General features: G+C 31.5%; 1 protein-coding gene across 1 annotated transcript in view; it reads right to left on the bottom strand.

Moving 5' to 3' along the window:
• Nucleotides 1-21,108, bottom strand: part of yata (N-terminal kinase-like protein yata) — a 74,869-nt gene that overhangs the window by 35,355 nt on the left and 18,406 nt on the right. Inside the window, exons 2-3 of the mRNA XM_072529742.1 lie at nt 11,507-11,770; nt 8,264-8,484 (exon numbers count right to left, since the gene is read on the bottom strand). Coding sequence (XP_072385843.1) covers nt 8,264-8,484; nt 11,507-11,770 — 485 coding nt within the window. The remainder of the gene's footprint in view (nt 1-8,263; nt 8,485-11,506; nt 11,771-21,108) is intronic.

Genomic DNA, 21,108 nt, shown 5'->3' with positions numbered 1-21,108 from the left:
ACTTACATGCCTGTGCAAGGATTGTTGTTAGAAAGGCGTGTACTGAACGCTCATGTCTACTATAATACTATTTATATACTCTCTCAAACCATACATAAATAATATTGGCACTATTTGCAACGTACCTGATAGATCTACTATAGTTACGATTTGAAATTATGTTAGCACGTCTGGAGACCTGAAGATGGCCAGAAAATTGTAGTGATCGAAACCGGTAGTCCAAGGTTTAATAAAATAGATTGTGAGTAAGTCTAAAATTTATTTCTACAATTCTGTCTTAAAATTTCCTTTGCATGCGATGCTCGTCCACACATGAGTTGTTGTGTAATTGATTTTTTAAGTCAAGTGGAAATACCGCAAAGAATTGACCTGCATGTTCCACCGAAATAAACCGGATTAAATACATGTACTGATACATGTTAGTGAGAAGACTAAGATCAAGAATTCTGGGTATTCAAAACACTGGCGACGTGAGAAATTATTTAGTCGAAATATAAAAGAATATTCTTCAAGGAATAATCGACATGGGGGGCCTGCGTAGCGCAAGCGGTAGGATGCTTGCCTCGCAAGCCGGTGGTCCGGAGTTCGAATCCTAGCCGGCAAGAACATCTAGACATTTTAAAAATATCTATAGGCCCCAGGTCGACTCAGCCTGAATAAAAATGAGTACCTTGGGTAAAACCAGGGGTAATAATAGACGGTTGAAGCGTAGCACTGGCCATGTTACCTTCCTTGTATACCGTAGGCCCTAGATATAGCAGACTACCCTGCTATACTCCCAAAGCCGCGACAGCGGTATAAAACGGGAGACTACTATTATTATATGATCGACATCATTAGGAGTATGAGAAGACTGATAGCTGCAGTTACAATAGCTCGTGGGTGAAATAAACGCTTTTTGAAACGAAAAATATTTATTGTAATTCTGGTTACTTGTTTAATGTTTAAAAAATTTACAATTGCTTTTTTGACAAATACACTATTTTTTCTTCTGCATTTTTTTAACGTTTTCTTGTAAATTTATATTCAAATTTGCTACAAGGCAAAGAGAAATGAAAAAATACAGTTGCGTTCCTTTACATTTGCCGGTATGTTTAGTTTAATGACTTAAGACCAAATTTTAGATTATTTTTAGTTGATACACAGGGTGACACAAAACTCACTGCTAAAATTGTATTCATTTGTTTAAATAGGACATCCTATAGTTTTTATAGAAATTAAAAAGATATTTTAAAATATTTTTTATTTATATATATATATATATATATATATATATATATATATATATATATATATATATATACCTATATAAATATTATTATTTTTAAATTAAAAATAATAGGATAAAAATAATTTTTAAAATCCTGAATAAGTTATACTTCTTTAAATTATTACAATAAATTATTTTAAACAACTAACAAGAAAATAATTATAAAAATTGAAGTGACCTTCCATCGCTTAAATTCATTGTTTTAATTGGTGTTCCAATAACCTACTTACATTATTTCTAAACATGTGGACAATAATTATTAGAGAACCATGTGTAATTATTTGTTGCATATGCTGCTTTATAGCTGTAAGTGTTTTATACACTTCATTTTTACATATATCCAAAGAACGAAAGACATAAAGAAAGAAGCCCGATTTGGTTAGATCAGCTAATCATTGAATTGATTTATTTGACCGAAACTGATCATAAAGAATGTTTCTTAAAAAAATGCACAAACTAACTAGCGTTAGTTCAGTACTAGTTAACTAAATAGTATCAGTACAGCGTTAATAATGATAAATCTGTAGAAATTAAATTTTTATTTCGATTATTAAATTAAATAATGATTTAGATAATTAAATTAAAGAATTAAATGAAAATTAAAGTAATTTTTACAACTGGGTATATTGAATACTATAGAATTAGAAATATGCTTTAATGTCACTGAAAATTGTACAATTTTATGGAGAAACCTTAGTAAAAGTCAGAAAATAATAACAATTACAATTTACTGAAATTACATAAATCGTCAATATTACAACATAAAAGATAAAATAAACAATCCATTGTAAAATTTAAATAAATTGCAAATTGCATAATAAAACCTTACGAACTATTAATAAGTTGAAGTTGCTGAATATGATACCCAAATATAAATAAAAATTCTTTAGTTACTCTTATACATAAAGGTACTGTAATTTCATTAAGTGAGTTATTCATTAAAAAACTCTTCTACTGAGTAATATGGTCTTTGAGATAGATAGGCTTTTGTCATTTTACCTAAATTGGGGAAAGATGTTGCAGATTTAAGTTGTAAAGAGAGATGGTCGTATAATTTTTTTGCAGAATATAATATGGATTTCTTTAATAACTCAGTGGACGCGATCGGTAAATAAACATCAAAGCAACAATAGAAATCATAAGATTTCCTACTTGGCGAAACTAAATTCAAATTTTTACCACTGTGCTTTCTAAAACTTGCAAAGCAGACAGATTGATAAATTAAAATTAACCGACATCATCATCATCATCAGTGGCATTACAGCTCGTTATAAGCCAAAGCCTTCTTCAGAACAATCTTCCATTCGCCCCTGTCTCTGGCAACTTTTCTCCATGCTTTAACTCCGATGGATTTTAGATCATCCTCTATGTTATCTTGATACCTAAGTTTTGGTCTTCCTCTGGCTCGTCTTCCCACTGGTCCCCTTCGGTCGAAAATTTTTCTGATCGTTACATCTTCATCTCGCCTAATTACATGTCCTATCCATCGAAGGCGTGCTAATTTAATACATTTTACAACAGTTCAGTTTCCCCAAAACTTCTGTATAACTCAAAGTTGTAGCGCCTACGCCACAAACCCGGTTCTTGGACTCCTCCATATACTTTCCTTAGAATTTTTCTCTAGAAACGTTTAAGCAATTCTTGGTCGTTCTGTGTAAGTGACCACGTTTCTGACCCGTATGTTAATACTGGCCTTATTAGTGTTTTATATATGGAAACTTTAATTTTTCTGGGTAGTTTTGGGGCCATCTGTTTCCTCAAGCCATAATAGCACTTATTGGCAAGCACTATTCTTCTTTTAATTTCTTCGCTGACATTGTTGTCTTTGGTACGCAGCGAGCCCAGGTAGACGAAGGTGTCCACACCTTCCAGTTCCAGATCATCAATTAATAGTCTAGATATCTAGTTGCCTGATCTAGTACAATACATATACTTGGTTTTCTGTGCGTTTATTTTTAATCCCATTCTCAGTGCAGACGCCCTTAGTGATCGAAATGCTTCGATCAGAGCAAATTAATCGACAATGCAATCAATAATTTGCATTCCACATGCCGTTCATCACGGTAAAAATTCTTAGTATTGTAAAAAAACCATCAAAGTTTGAATTTCTGGTGGAGTAGTCATGATTAGGTCTTTCTAGAAAACATGTAGGTGTTTACGAATTAAGTAAACAGATTCTAAAATATATAAAGAGAGCAGCGTTAATATCCAGTGATTCTTGAAGTAGCTTCTGCAATGTGTTGTTCTAAGTCCAAACAGATACCGTATTGATCTTTTTTGCAATTTAAAAATAACATCAGATTGGGCAGCTGTACTAGAATCCCAAAAAGACCATATCAAATATGAGACTCAAACAAAGAAAAAATTGTTATTTTGGAAGATGTTAAATTGATTTCCTTCGACACAGATCTTATTGCATAGCAGGCTGAGGCTATAATATTTTTCACCTAAGAAGACCGCTTTGCAATTAAATGCTGGTAACTTTATTACTAGCGAACCAGATAAGCGGCGATATATTTTACACTACCTTTATGAATAACATTTTACTGCTCTGTTGTTTCAATCAGCACTGCTCAACAAGTTATCGTTTATTGGTTTTAATATTTTATTGCAATAGTACGAGTACGGAATATTTATTTAAACAGTGAATTTATTACATGTTAATTTTTTTTTTAATTTCTTCTGACGTATCATATAATGTAGGTTTACACAATAATCAAAGTTATGCCTTTACAAGAACATACTATTTGAAAAATAAGGAGTACCATGTGTCATAATAATTGTAATCTCCTTTATACACACTTTAAAAATTTGTTTAGTAATGTATTTCTTAAATCCACACAATCATTGAAAAATGATTCATGCTGTTTAAAAATATCGACACTATCATCGACAATTTCTATTCTGTTTATCGTTAAAAATTAATTGATGGTCGTGGGTTGTATTGGTGTTATTTAATAATTTAACAAAATACATAATCAGCAAAAATCACGATTTACTTCACAGGTGTGGAGAGCACAAAATTCAAAAGAAAATTGTAACTCACCAAATGGCTCTTAAATATGGCCATGAAGTTCTTCGACTTCCGCCCTACCATTGCCACTATAATGCAATTGAGTTAGTTTGGGGTATAGCCAAAATTTTTTATGATAAACATGCATCCAAAACAATAGATGAAGCTAGCGTTCTTAGTTTATGGAAAGAATCGCTAGAACAAATAAAGACAGAACAATGGCAAAATTGTATTAGACACACGGAAGACATAATCGTTCAGTCTTTTCAAACCGAGCGAGTTATATATCAGGTCCGGCCTCTAATTATTCGGATAGACAATTCAGATACTGACGACTCTGATAGTGAAATATCAGACAGTGAATAGGACAAATCGTTTGCTAAAAAGAAGTAACAAAAAAGTGTTTCGGGAATTCAATTCGGACTTTGTGGTGTGTTTTAGTTAAACGATAAAGTACCTTCGGTCTAATTACTGGACTGCATACTCTCAATAGCTTTGGTATTAATTACTGGACTACACGTGTTTAAACATTTTGTTTTGCTGAAAACTCGGAAGTGATTTAGTGCCAATTTGTTTCAAGGTTATATTTAATACAGTGTCTGCAGAAAGTAAAGTCTTGGATGTATTTTATTCAAATTTCTACATACCAGCTACTTGGCAAGTATTTTCCAATTTAACTGCGTGCAAAACCATTCGTATAATTTTCACACTACGCAAAATAGAGACTTATAGAGACCTTGACGAACATTTGATGTCGACAAATAATTTCGAGTATTCGAAATATTCCGTCCCACTTCTTTTAACACGCCCTGTATATACATATTATATTCATTTTATTTGCCTTTGATACAGTAAAATCCAATATTATTACTGAACATAAAATACAGGAAATTAAATAGTTTTACTTTTCAATCGATCGGAATTAAATATTAACGCCCCACTGTTTAAGGCCCACTGATCATATCTTAATTACATATCGGCCGTCATAGGGTAAAAGGAGTTTAAAAAGGAGTGAAGAGCCCCTTTGTAGGATAATGCTACTGTCTTATCAACCTTAAAAGGGAGTAAATTAGAGTCGACCCAGGTTTTATTGCAAGTAGACCAGAACTTATGTTGCAATATTAGATGTATTAGACGTATTATTAGAGTATATAAAGCTAAAAATATTTTAAAAGCAATTTTCAATTCTGATAAAAAAATATAGATTATTTTAAAAAAGTAAGAAACTTTTAGGAGTGAATTTTGTGCCACTCCATAAACCAAAAAATATTAATCTAAAATTTGACCATAAGTCATTAAACCAGATCATATCAAAAGTTCTTAAACAATAAGCAATTAAATTTAACTGCTTAGTTTTTAAGTATGCAAGGCGTCGAATTCATTAAGATTTTCATGTAAATGATTTTTCACCTTATATTAATAAGATATACGGAGGATTTAATTTTAAAATCATATACATGTTCTATATAAAAAAAACATAAGTCTAATTTGTTCAGTTGTATAAGATCGTTATATTTTAAACTAATTTTAAAATGTAGTCTTCAAACTTTTATCGTTTCCCTATTAAACTCGTCGGCCATCAACTGTAAAACATATCCTGGCATAGACTGTGGAAGCGATCATCAACTGGTATTGAACGTTCGACTTCGTTTTAATGTCCCCAAAAGAAGACCCCTAAGAAAAGTCATGTCTCTAAAACCATCAAAACAAACAAAACCTAGAACCTTTTTCTTTAGACCAAGTAGATAGTGATCCTGAGATCACTTGGATCTATCTCAAAGATAAGGTAATCGAGGTTGCAAAAGACTGTGAGGCAGCGGTTTCCACGGGCCGTAAGCTGTGGATATCCGATAATACGTGGACTGTGATTCAACGCAGAAAAGAACATAAAACTATAATAGATACGGAACAAACGATGAATACAGAGCGTTATAGAAATAAATCAGAAAACAGTGCCACAAAGACAAAGCTGATTACATATCTCAAATATGCAGAGATATAGAGGAACATGGCCATCGAAATGAACCGAGGGATTTATTTCAGAAGATCAACTCCTTACCAGAGAATTTAAATCTCAAACGCGGTCTGTAATAGATAAGGAATGTAATCTAAGGACCGATACTGACGAAATATTGGAAACATGGCGAAACTACTGTAGCGAGCTATATAAAAGTAACGAGGTAACAGCAGAAAATCAATGGCCCTCTGACTACCCTAGAGAACCTACTGTCTCACTCGCTGAAGTCAAAGATGAAATTAAATCGCTAAAGAGAAATAAATCCCCAGGCATTGATTCAATATCAGGTGAAATACTGTTACTAGATAACAAAGGATTACATATCATCCATTCTCTCTGTGTTGCTGTTTGGAATTCAGGAAAATGGCCATCTAATTGGTGTACCTCAATTTATAACCCGCTACACAAAAAAAGAACTACTACCAGATGTGAAAACTACCGTACACTGTCACTAATAACACATGCTAGTAAAATCTTGTTGCATATCATCAAAAACAGACTAAAAACCTAACTACATTACCAAATACCTCAGAAACAAGCAGGGTTTGTAAAGAGTAAAGGTACACGGGAATAAATCCTGAACCTGAGATAACTCATTGAAAAGTCTAGAGAATTTCAAGTACCTATGATTATACGCTTCGTTGACTACCAAAAGGCATTTGATTGTGTAAGCTGGATAAATCTGTGGTCCATTTTAATAAAAATGGGCACACCAATGCACCTGGTGACACTTAAATCTCTACCAGTTCAATATAGCAACAGTATGACTAGATCAGAAGTTCTCAAACCAATTCAAGACCGAGAGAGGTGTTAGATAAGGATGCGTGTTGTCACCTGACTTATTTAACATTTATGGTGAACATGTCATGAGGATGGCTTTAGATGGATGGGCCGGTGGAGTAATAGTGGCTGGTAGGAAAATCTCCAATTTAAGATTTGCCGATTACACCACACTTATAACAGCAAATAAGCAAGAAATGTTTAATTTCCTGCGAAGAGTTGAGTACGGAAGCAATAAAGTTGGTCTGAAAATCAATAAAGCTAAGACAAAAATAATTCCGTCGACAGATGGTCGACAGATTCCACACTATTCAACTGACTAACATGTTATAGGAATACCAGATAGTGGACAGTTTTGTCTATCTCGGGTCTAGTATAACTAACGATGGTAACTGTGAAGCAGAAGTTCGGAGACGTATTGGTATGGAAAAAAATGCGATGAGTCGCCCAACTAAAGTTTGGAACGACAGATCTATCTCTCACAATATCAAGATAAGACTGGTGAATGCCCTTGTATTCTCAATATTTCTATTTGGGGCATAGGCTTGGACTCTTCGCTGACACGAGCGCCAAAAAATTGATGCCTTTGAGATGTGGATGAGAAGAGGACGATCACCAACTAGATGGTCCGACCAAATTAAGAATTCAGCTGGAAACTCATTCTGCAAACCTCTCAGCAGCTGAAGATAGAGACCAATGGAGAAAAATTGTTAGGAATATTGGAAGTAATCACGATCCTCAGTAATGGGAAAACGACAAGAGAGAGAGATTAAACCTAAGTTCCATTGGTAATTAGATTAGATGGCGATACTTAGCGAGAGCACTCTAGACAAGTGCGAATTCATTCTCAACAACGACGAAATTTATCATATTATAGTATGAATGAAAACAGAATTTTAGGGAGAAAAGACAGGTATTGGTGCTGTTTAGCGCATAACATGACGCCCTCTATAAAACGAATATATATATATATATATATATATATATATATATATATATATATATATATATATATATTATATATATTATATATATATTATATATATTATATATATATATATATATTATATATATATATATATATATATTATATATATATATATATTATATATATATATATATATATATATATATATATATATATATATATATGAATGATAAGATAATAAACATTTCCACTTACCATTTTGTCATGGCCCTCTGTTTGGTTGGATCATTTTTTTCTGGAGGACTATAGATATCTAGAGTTGAAATTTCTTTAGATGGTAAATTCGTTTCTTGTGTACTCGAGACATATTCAAAACCTCCTAATTTCCATTCTCCAGAAGAATTAACAAAAACTGACCAAATGTTGACATTGTTATGTCTCAAGTTACCATCATTATTTAAAAAAGATAAAGCTCTCTAAAAAACAAAAAAAAATTAATTTTTATTAAAACAAAGCACAAAACTTTAAACAGATAATTCAAACAATAACAATTCTTAGGCAAACTGAATAGGGAACTTGCAAATTTGTGTTTTATTACATAATAATACCTAAGTAGTTATTTTATATTTGAATTGCGACAAATTGTGGCGTCCTTGGATAGATAGATAATGAAGAAGAAATTTCTGAGCAAGAACAAAATGTCGATCAAAATGAGGCCAGTACAAGTAAAATGATGTTACCGCCAGAGGCGAAACAGATAGTTATAAATGTGTATAACGGATTTTGTTCAAAATTATTGAAGGCAGAAGCTATAAAGAAGACAATATTTTTAACTAAAGTGCCCCAATCAACTGTATACCAGATTGTGAAAAATCCAATTACACCTAGCAAAAAGAGAAGTGATAGTGGACAATTCTATTTCTTGGAACCAATTAGTAAGAGCATTTATGAAATGTACGCAGTTAATAATTTTCTAACAGAAAGTTTACGTGTTGAATTAATTAGAAAAATTTTTTTACAATCGGCTTCTGAAGTGACACGTCGACAATGTCTAAGCTAATGGTTTCAAATATAAAAAAATCAACAAAAGAATGTCACTTATGGAGAGCAGCAGGTCGTTAAGAAACGACTACATAAGAGACATGTGTAAATACGGCGAAGAAGGCAGAAATATCGTTTATTTAGATGAAAGATGGTACGACACCCACGACACAGTAAAGAAAAGTTGGACAAAGGATAGTAAACAATGCAAATTTGATATTCCCTGTAATAAGGGACAGAGAATCATCATTTTACACTGTGGAGATAAAAACGGTTGGATAGATGGAGCATTGTTACTATCAGCTAAGAACATTAAAGATTCGTCTTTAGATTATCATAATGATATGGACAGATGTTTGAAGTATGGTTTAAAAACAATTTGATTTCTAAATTACCAGCAAACACCGTAATTGTACTTGACAATGCCCCGTATCAATCACGACTCGCCAAAAAGTTCTAAGTTCAAATTCATTGAAATTAGAAATTCAGACTTTTTTAATCGAAGAGGATTTATATTTTGAAGAAACTTATACACAAAAACAATTACTAGAAGTTCTTTACACCCGTGTTTACGAAAAAGAGTATGTTATTGACAACTTCGCAACGAATGATGGACACAGTTACCTCCATATTATTGTGTGCTAAATCCAATTGAATAATTGAAACATAAAGTACGCAAGAACAATGTTTCGCCGAAATTTTCCTCTAGTGTAGTAAAATTAATTAAAGAACAATTTGAAACCATTGATCAATCAAACTGGAAAGGTCTTCCAATCAATCAAAAGGAAAACTGGAAAGGAAAAAGTAACGACAACAAAAGAGGAGTGTAACAAATTCCTAGTTCCTGTTAATAAATTGATTAATAATTTAAAAGACGAATGACGAATTTGATATAAACACTGATGATTAAACTAACGTGGATGATTAAATGTATTATAAAGTGCGAAAATCGACAGACACAAAGTGCCAATGTCATTGCTATTATTGTCATACGCACTGCTAATGTTTAGTTATTTTATTGGACACAAAGTGCCAATGTCATTACTAAAAGTCTCTTTTAATGTCTTATAATTTTTTCGTATCTGCAAACGTTATCGAGAAAATTAAAGCTAAAAAATTACCCCCTTTTGCTTGTGCATGTAGTTTGGAAACACCCTGTATAATAAAAACAATTTTAATGTGGGCTCGTTACAGGCCGTCACAGCCCCGTGAAACACACAATGAAAATGTTTATATTTTTTAATAATAAAAAAATACCGCGATATCATGCTTTCAAAATAATACTCACATTTCGTTGTCATATTAATAACTATTGAATTTAGATATCAATTACATAGTAAAGTCATGATATTATTAATATTGTAACTATACAAAAATTAATAAATTTTATACAAACAAACCTAACATAAGTAACAGGTTCAAACTGTGATTTCTTTTATTGTAAAATTTATTATTTTTCCAGGAAACTAAAAAGTTGAACAAAGCCTATAACATTTTTTCACTATTTAGTTGGTATCTAAATTCAACAAGACAAAAATCTAACTCCGGTATCCATGATCGACTGGACTATTTATTTATGGTAATGACATGCAGATAATAAATTCTACAACAATTTGGTGGCGACTGTACAGGGTGTTCATACATACAGTGGTCTACAAGATGTTTTGGTTTCCAAGAATAAAATCATTAACGTATTTTTTTTATAAAATATCGATTTCATCATTAGCGAACACATATTGTACGACTAAGTTAGCAAATGGGAACAAAATGTATTTATACTAAACTATTAAATTCAGTAATAAAGCATGAGGAAAAATCTACCTTGTATTAAAGCTGATCATATCAATATTTTATAAAAAGACAGGTCAACGATTGCATTCTACGTGTTCTCATGACCGGCTTTAAAGGATAGAGCAAGCAAATTCAATTACAGCTTTAGTCCGTAGTTCAGTGATTATAGTACTGGCTTACCAAGCTGGACGGCTCTGATTCGATCCCCGGCAGAGACATCAGAACTTTTTCAATTTCTAATTTAATCGAGCCGCCAGCATGTTTCCGAGGACAAGTAAAACCGTCAGTCCCAGCTACATAAGTAGTCGTCAACACTAAAATCTGAGCCGAAAGGATACACGAATGGAAGATGTGCAATAAACCAATTTGCTACAGCACGACCAGTCATAACAAACGGCTTCCGAAAAAAATGACGGTAAAGTTCATAAAGTTTTGGGTTTCCCATCTCTCAGAATTTGCAACACGCTATACTATGATTATTAAGAACCTTATTAGTACCATAAAAAGCATGGAAGAATGAAAGCTAAATCTGCCAATTGAATTTGATATTTGATTGGAGAAACTGTAGCAAACAGACTTCATCATTCAACTTTTTGAAGTATGGTTAATATAAAATTCCTACATGTATTTAAAGACAATGGGAAAGTGTAAATAACAAATACTCACAGTTATTTGAAAAATACCCCAAGCAATGTATAAATCTCTTTGTGGTGCTTCAAGCGGTAGTTTTTCAAGATGCTCTCTTAAGGGATCTACATGTTCTGTTGCTAAATATAAAACTTTTTCTGATTCCAAGCTATCTAAATAAGTGAGTACACTAGGATGCCTTAAAGTTTTTAATCTTTTAACAGCAGCTTTTACTACTTCTAACTGTGACTCTGGATTACTTTTCAAATCAAAAACAAATACTGATACTTCTTCATTGGATCCCTGAAAAGAAAATAATGATAATTATTATCAATTTAATACACATTGTAGAATTACATTTAGTATTAGCTAAGATTTTTGATTCGGAACTGTAGCTGTATTTTGTTACGGATGACTTCAGTAGATTTTCTTGTTCATATACATTGTAAACTATCTATGCGCAATATTTAATAAAATAAGAAAACTATACAGTAGTTATCTTAGCTTACAACTGAAAGTAAAAATATTGCGTTCATATGTATTTTCAGTGTTGCCCTATGGAATGGAGGCCTGGACCTTACAGACGGAAATTAGTGATAGAAGCATTTGAGATGTAAATCTACAGGTGTGCTATCATTAATTGGCATTTCTTCTACTTCATATATTTGTTTCCGAATATATTTGTTATCTTCGGCCTACTTTAAGGACTACGATTAAACTGTTTATTTTATAGTTGTTTTAACCCTTAATTTGGCAAGGATAGAATTATAAACAAATGTAACTATGTTAATTTAAAATAACTATGTAGTTAGTGAAACGATTGCGTGCTTTAATTTTTTTACTCAAAGATGATTTCGATATGGACAGGTGTATTTTGATACATATTGTCAAAGAAAGGAAAAGTATATATGTATATCTAAAAAAATAATGTCCATTTAAACATTCAAATTTGAGTTAATTTTAGGAAAACAATTACTAAAATAAAGAAATTACTTTTTGTCATGAAAATCATAAAAAAGTTACGTTTGGATATAAAACATACGTACATCACGTTTTATGCAACATATATTATGTCTTTGAATGTTGGTAAAGTTTCGGCATCATCCTTTTGATGGAAATATAGGAAGGTTCAACTTTATCAAATCTTACATCATCGATTGGTCGTAGTTTAAAAATGGTTTTGATTTTATTTGAATGTTTTTTGTAAAGGTCTTTATATATATATATATATATATATATATATATATATATATATATATATATATATATATATATATATATTAAATACAATTACATCAGCAGTTGATAACCGAAAATCTCGTAAATTTTGAGGTGATTATCTACACAAATGTCTAGTAATTGTGAAAATATAACTGTATTCCATCTTTAAGTTCTAAAAGATGTGAGATACATACATAGAGATAAAACCGTATCGGCTAGGTCAACACCACTCATATACTGGTTATATGGTTTGATAACATGAGGACATGAATATCCACAGGATATGTGTCAACAAATAAACTACAAAGGTTAATAGATTTATTATCGTTCCACTGAATAATGCTAATCTTTTTTTATTGTCAACCATTTGTAAATAAGCTTTTCGACCAAGCAATTTTAATTATTTGTCGCTTCGAAGCAGACAGGAGATATATTGGACCTTAATATTCCAAGCGATAATATTCTTTTATATTCGAGTAAATAAACAACCAAATCTGGAGGACAAAAATAATTTTCAAAATATAAAGTCCCACAGGTTGGTTTCGCAATTGTGTGACTTTATGCTACACTCACCTTTCAGTAAAACCCAAATGATTTTCATCTTCCGTAAATATTATTTCCCTGAATGCATCGTTGCCTCCATATGTATATCATAAGCCGTTCCCGATACTCCGCAACGTAAAAATAATTTAAATTCCTTTTTTTGGTTTATTTTTTACATGATGTTCAGTGTTATGTTTATTTACCCTGGAGAGTGGGACTATTGTGACAGGGCAGTAAAACTTATTCTTCTTAGAGTGCCGTCTCCCTACGGAGGTTGGCAATCATAATGGCTATTTTTATTTTTGAGCTTGCTGCTCTAAACAAATCAATCGATCTGCATTTATACCAATCACGTAGCAGTAAAACTACATATAGTAAATTTGATAAAATTATAGATGTACAAAAATAATTGTCAAATTAAATTTCATTGCTTTAAATAATGATTAATGGTTATTAAATGTTTTTATGAAACTTAAATTGAAAGTTCAATTTAAAATCAATAGATTATTGAAAATGATAACTGACTATTGGTTTCAATAAAGGCGCGAGTAAAATTTGCTTTTTAAATGTCTATATTATAAAAACTTGGGAGTTTAGAAGTAATAAAGTTTATGCGTATATATTTTTTTTATTTAAAGTTTATTATTGTTGTTATAGCTGGCTCACTGTAAGGACCGCATATTACAGCTTGTCAAATTTAAGGTGATACTTGACAAATTTGTCCACTTGCGTAGAAAATTAAGTGAGAACGCATTCGGAGGAAAAGAGATACATAATACGCTCGGTCTCTTCGCCTCGTTGGTACACTCCATACTACAAGTTTACAGAGAGTGACCTTATTTATTAATGGAACTTCTATGATATGTCTATATTGTATGTTATTTTGACGTTTCAATTTTTCCTTCGGATATTTTTCTCAAAATACAAAATATTTTGTTTTTGTTACTTGGTAAAAAATTCTTCTAATAATTATATTTTATTTAACTCATTAATATTGACCATTCAGTCATGTTGAAGCGGCAGTTTTTTCGAATACTTCTATAAATGTCTCGTTCTGTAATTTTATAAGAGGAATATTGGCAGAGATGAAAGCTTTACATTTGCGTTACAGTAAACTGTATAAGAATAAAAGAACAGTAGTTAATCTTATACCTGGTACATACCGACGAAACATTTATTACTTAATTTTTATACCAGAGTTGTCGTAATATTTTATATTATAGTCTTTCTTTCTTTCTTTCTTTCTCCCCTTCCTTTTACCCTAACAGGGTGTCGGATTTGGGCTAGCTATTTTAATTTCCATTTACCCACCTCTTCCATTCTTTTCTGTTTCCTGCCATTATTTTCAATTCCTCGAGTGATTTTTGTTTAAGTTTTCCCGCCTCTACTACTTGCTGTATCCATTTTTTTCTTGGTCTGCCTCTTTTTCTTTTTCCGATGTTTTTTGCTTCATAAATTTTTCTTGTTATTCTATTGGATTGCATCCTCATCAGATGCCCATACCAGTTCATTTGTCTCTTTGCTATTTTGTTCATTATCGGTTCCTGGTTGGCCATTCTCCTAATAGTCTCGTTGCTTAATCTATCCCATTTTGTCTTTCCAACTATCCTTCTTAGATGTCTCATCTCCATTGCGTTTATCCTGCTCTTATGTTTTTCCAGAATTGTCCAGTTTTCACTTGCATAGAGCACAGTCGGTATCACTATTGTGTTATATATTTTTATTCTTGTTTCTCGTGCAAGTTCTCTTTTTCCCATTATTGGGGCTAACGCATAATATAACTTGTTTGATTTCTTTGCTCTATTTGTTATTTCCCAGTCTATTTTTCCATCATTAGTTATTATACTTCCCAGGTATTCGTAAGTTGTTACTATTTCCAATTCTGAGTTTTTACATTTTATCTTTATTTGATTATCTTCCTTATCTCCTTTGCCGCTGATTATCATTATCTTACTTTTTTCCTCGTTTATCTCCATTTTAAGTTCTTCTATTTGTTCTACCCATATATCCATTAGTTTCTGCATTTTATTCTCGGAATCTGCTATTAGTACTATGTCGTCTGCATACATTAAGGACTCTATTGTTACCGGTTGTAATCTGCGGTAACCTATTATTGTCTGTAGTTGATTAGTTCTGACTCTAGTGTTTCTTATCAATTCGTTCATTACTATTATGAATAGCAAAGGGCTGAGACTATCTATATTATAGTCGTATACTTTTATTCTTCGGTTCTTCGGCATTTTAGCATTTGATTAAGTCATAAATATTTTAATATGTTGTTTATTTCTTTACAATAGAATAATACCAGCCCCGTTGGGCTGGTACAATAATACCCAATACACTACGGGCTGGTATAATAGGAATAAGTTTTTCATGAATCCATTTTTTATAATTAATTTAGTTCATTTCGCTATGATAATCTCCAGACTTCGTACCAGATTTAAATGTCAAACATGCGTTTTTTATGAACACCATTTGGCCGCCGGCGTGAACAATAATCAGCCTTTGCCCTTTGGATACTGGCTTGTGCAAACATTCGGTGGTGTTGTCTCCCCAGTATCTGTCATGGGTATGGGAGGAATGAATATAAGTTTCATCCATGTAAATTATGGGCCGATTTTCTTCCCTATATTGTTTAATATTTCTGAGAAACTTCCTCCGGAGCACTTGTATATCGGATTTTTCCATTAGGATTTTCCTGTTATGCTTCGCTTTCTTCCATCGAAATCCCATATCTCTCATCACTTTTGTCAAAGTTTCATGCGACCCTGTATAAATATTGTCTGCATTAATTTTTTTTGTTATATGTCGCAATGTAGGAACTCGTTTTTCCGTGACATAATAATTTATTATTATACGCCGAAGTAGACCTTTGTCAAAATCGCCCAAGTTGGATTTTGGGGCAGATCTCATTCTTTGTTAGGCGTCGAAAATGATGTAGAAGCGCCTTCTTCTATATTTTTCATTTCACGAGAGATCCGTTTTATAGTGGCTATACGTACTCCCGTTGCTAAGGAAGCACGCTCTTGAACTTTTTTAAAATCTTTAACATGCGGATTTTGCTTCGCTTCTCTCTGCATAAAAATAATTACATTTGCTATTGCCTCCCTCGTTTGTTCACACAAGACTTTGCCTTCTAATTTTGAATGAAAATCCATGTTTATAATTTAAAATACTTAAAATAATTATTTAAAAAGTCAAATCTATTGTAATACGATATTTCTTCAACACAGAGTAACTTTAAACATAAGTAAAATAAAAAAAACTTTGTCGCAGACTATACAAGTACCTTGCACTTCGAAGGGCCAAGAAATAATAAGGACGAATTGTGTTGTGGTCGAATGCGCATCGTGGGTGGAGCCTAATTTCAAATCGGCCAAGTATCATGATATAAGGATACAAGATATGATATTGCCACGCACTAAACTCGTACATCTCGCGCATGACGTCACCTTGTGCTAAATTTTCAAAATGTTCAAAATGCTGAAACGAACTGTTGAAATTCTAATATAATTTAGTAGATGTTTTATTTACTACGTGAATTTAAGCTTAAATATTTAAACTAGTCTATTGTATAAAATAACACTTTTTCCATGAGAGTGAAGTTTGATGGAGCGAGCCATGGCCGAATGCCACAAATTGCAAACCGTGGAATGTGATTTTCATACACAATATATATATATATATATATATATATATATATATATATATATATATATATATATATATATATATATATATGACACGTTAGGTAAACTGGCGTTTAATTTTGAGGTATCAGTCATTAATAGGGCAGGATAAGTAAAACCCTTTGTTCTTTTATTTAGCTTTCGCAAAATTTATCCGCTTCTTCAAGATATGCTAAAATATGGTTATAATTATTTTATCTCCTACCTTTATATATATATATATATATATATATATATATATATATGTATATATATATATATATATAGATCCTCCAGACATTGATGCGTCCTTACATTTATGTTTTTGCATGTAATGCTGCATCCGCCGCATTGTTGCGTCAATATGCGGACGCAGTATTACAATCGCTTATATTTCAAAAATGGTCGTAACCAATTTCTTCTAACTGACATCAGAAGACACTCGTAATCCAAACAAGGGATGTGACAAACTTGCATATAGTTCTGAGTTATAGCAACAATTATGTTAAGGATTTTAAGTGACGTAACAATGGTGTTAGCATGAAATATTTGTGTATATATTAGTTCACGATATCTCCTTCAGGAGGCGCATGAAACAATGGAGTATAATTCATTGGTGTATATTATTTTCATTCTCTCGATTATTCTGCGTCATTTCAATTTGGCAACATTGCTAACCGTCTGAAATACCATCAAATATATAGATGTTTTGCATTGGAATAACAGTAACATGTAGGTAATAGGTTTTCAAGAATGCATATTTCCGACATGTGCACGGCTGGGGCTGGCCTTGCGAACAACTTTTATTCGAAAAACCTTTCGATATTGTAAAAGAACAAATTCAGATTCGGGGTGGTTAATTAGAGATAAATTTAAATACAGGGACAGATTTTTAGACGTTTTTCAAAAACTAGATACTAATATCTTTTTGTGCATGATAAACCTGATGATGAAAGTCGCATAACCCACCCACCTTGAAGCGATGTCAGGTACATGACGGGTCAACATCAGATTTTTTAACATTTTAATAGATAGGTGTTAGAAGTTAGCTTTTATTTTATGAGTAGAGAATTGAACAAAATACGATAGTTAAACAATCCCTTCGGAACAAAATTAAATACTTCTAAAATGTGTATTTTTATACAATTATTTATATTTAATTTAAACACGAATGCACAAGTTTAAATGGATTTATTTACGTTACTTAATTTAACACAAAGATTGTTTTATTGAGTTTGCTTTATACAGTATCAATTAATCTATAGGCTGAAAACTGAACATATCAAGAAGAGAATTTTAAATCTGCTAAAAGATGAATGGTCCATACTAAATCATGAAATCACTAAAGGAACATCTCTGAAGAATAAAATGATAGGTTGGTGTACATTCACGATTACTACTGATGCAGTGATAATAGCACAGCCCCACAAAATCAAAAAAAGTGTCTACTACGCATTACGCTAGTGTTTTTCGATGTATTTTTGTGCGTATTTGTTAAATATTTATTAGTAGATCCTCAGTTAAGGAAAGTTTCTTTAGTGGCAAAGAAAGATTTATTGATTTGTAAATTCCGAGCTCGCTATTTAAAAACTCACAGAGAAAAGTGAGAGAGCTACTAAATCGTTGATAGAAATACACACTTTACAACCAATAATCAAAAATTTATATGATGCACTTCAGCCAGTATAGTTCGATTTATATGTTAACGCTACTAAAAAGTAGCAACATATGATGCAGTCAGGAAAGTTTTTGCTTCTCCTACATTACAATGAACATTCAAACTTCTTTAAAACAATGCTGTGATATCGATATATTGCTTATTCTGAAACGAAAATATCATATTTCCACGTTGACAACAGCTAAAGCAGCGTCAAATTTTAAAACTTTTAAGCAGTTATAGGAGGATGCTTGGAAGTTTGAGATATCAACCGTTGCTACTGCAGATTTAATTATTAAGAAATGGAACAAGTTAACGATTTTGGCGAAATGGAGCGCATGCCACTTCACGTTTATTCTGAAAGAAGTACTCATCAAACATATGAAGAGTTTTCAGAAGCCATAACACATACTGAAAAACATTGCCAACTAAATTCAAAAGAGTTGTGATTCGTGACAAACGAGGAAGGAGTGTTCCAGTGCTCTTCAGCATTGGCCTACAAGAACACACAGGTGTTTTGACAAATTGAAGAAAAAACTTTGTTGGTGATTCAAATATATATTTGTTCCCGAAAATCGGTACAAATAATCCGATGACCGGTTATAAGGTTAAGGAAAAATATGTCAAAATGAGTGGAGTAAAAAATCCTGGTACCATTACATCGACGAGATTATGGAAACATTTAGCCACTCAAATCTTCAACATGTCGCCGAATGATATCGAACAACTAACAACTTTTATGGATCACATTAATGGCGTACATAAACAGGTGTATAGATTGCCCGATGACGTATATAAAATGGCAAAAATTTTCAAGCTCTTAATGCTGATGGAAAAAGGAGAAGCAGGGTGATATAAAGGCAAGACTTTAGATGAAATCAACTTAAACATGGAGGATGAGTTATGACGAAACAAGTGATGCCGAATTAGATGCTAGTGAGTTAGTTTAAGTCGAACCTAAAAATGTCCCTACTATTAACAAAACAAGTCATACTCTTGTGCCATGGACTTTAGACCAAAAAGAAATTGCAAAAAAAATCTTTACAGATCACATAAGAAACAAGACACCACCAAAAAAAAGAGAGTGTGAAAAACTTAAATCCAGAAATACAAATATTTTTGGCAATAAGACATGACTCCAAATTACAGTTTTTATACGAAACATTTACCGGTTGAGTTAATTTGTGATGCAATTTTACACTGGGCTGACAATCACGAGATACAACAATGCCTGCCGCTAGTTTACGATTTATTCTTACTTCTGTGCTTATAGCACATTCGAAGTTATTTTTTGTTTTCAGTGTATTTTATTCAATATAATGTATTTTGTATTAGTTTACTATTGTTAACAATCTTCAGAGTTTCAGAGCTTAATCTTTAATTAATAATATTCAGTCTCATCTGAATCAATTTTGAAATAATCGTAATATACCGAAACGTTTTTTAAATTTTTGGTCTTATCAAAAATTGTTAAAAAAAATAATCACCACAGTTACAACTGTTTGCTACTTATAATGTTTTTTGAGATATTCACCTACTTTGAAGTAATCATTAAAACGAAAAAACTTTCAACTGCATTTTTCTCAAAAATTATACTGTATGATTTATATTTAATATTGGTCTGGGTATATAAATAATATGCTTTTTCGAATTTTGTTACAAAAAATGGGATTTGTTGTTTAAAAAATGTCGATGCCATTACAAGCACCATTTTCTATCATCCAAAAAAGGAAATTAAATGTTTTTTCGTATTATACGATTTTTTCAAATCTAAAAAATTTCAAATTTAAAATATATATATAATAAAAGTTATAAGATTAATTATGCCTAATTTATTATATTTAAGATATTTTTTAATGTTACAAATAGTGGAAAAATATGTTTTTGAAACAGCATCATTACTTCAAAACTAATTAATAATAAAAAAAATGTTATTTATAAACAATTCAGTTCTGAATGTAGCTAATAACTTTGGTCCGAAACTTTTCTAGGTAAACAGGAACGTTTCTATTCTCTCACTTTTTATTTTTGATACTCTACTTTTATTTCAAAAGTTGCAACACTGATAATTGTTAATAAGTTTTATTAAAAAGGTTTTCCAAAGCAACATAATTTACATTATATCTTATTTAAGAAATATGAGTATTTTGGAATTTTTATAATAAATTCATTAGTTTTGACACCATTATTAAAATATTATTATATCATGCAATACTGAAATGTGCTTAGAAAATTAGGGACATTCTGTATAGTGCGTTAGTATTTGCTGCATATTTTGATTAACATAATATTTAAAACTATCACTTTCTGACATATTAGGTTTTATTTAGTAGAATATTTTTTTTTTCAATTTTTCTTTTTCTTTAGTTCTTTCTTTAATATCTTTAATTCTCATTTTAAATTAGTGATATTCCTGTGAGTCAATAATTATCATAAATAACACTATATCAGTTTTTCCTGATTTACGATTTCTTTTCGTTTTGTCATTATGGAGTACTGTACTTTCCTTCATTTACAAAATGATGCTACTCATTATCTAGCAGACAAACTTG

This window comes from Diabrotica undecimpunctata, chromosome 4 (genome assembly GCF_040954645.1).
Source record: "Diabrotica undecimpunctata isolate CICGRU chromosome 4, icDiaUnde3, whole genome shotgun sequence".
Taxonomy (NCBI): Eukaryota; Metazoa; Arthropoda; class Insecta; order Coleoptera; family Chrysomelidae; genus Diabrotica; species Diabrotica undecimpunctata.
Note: the sequence above shows the minus strand (reverse complement) of the source record. Positions and strands in the feature narration are given on the sequence as shown.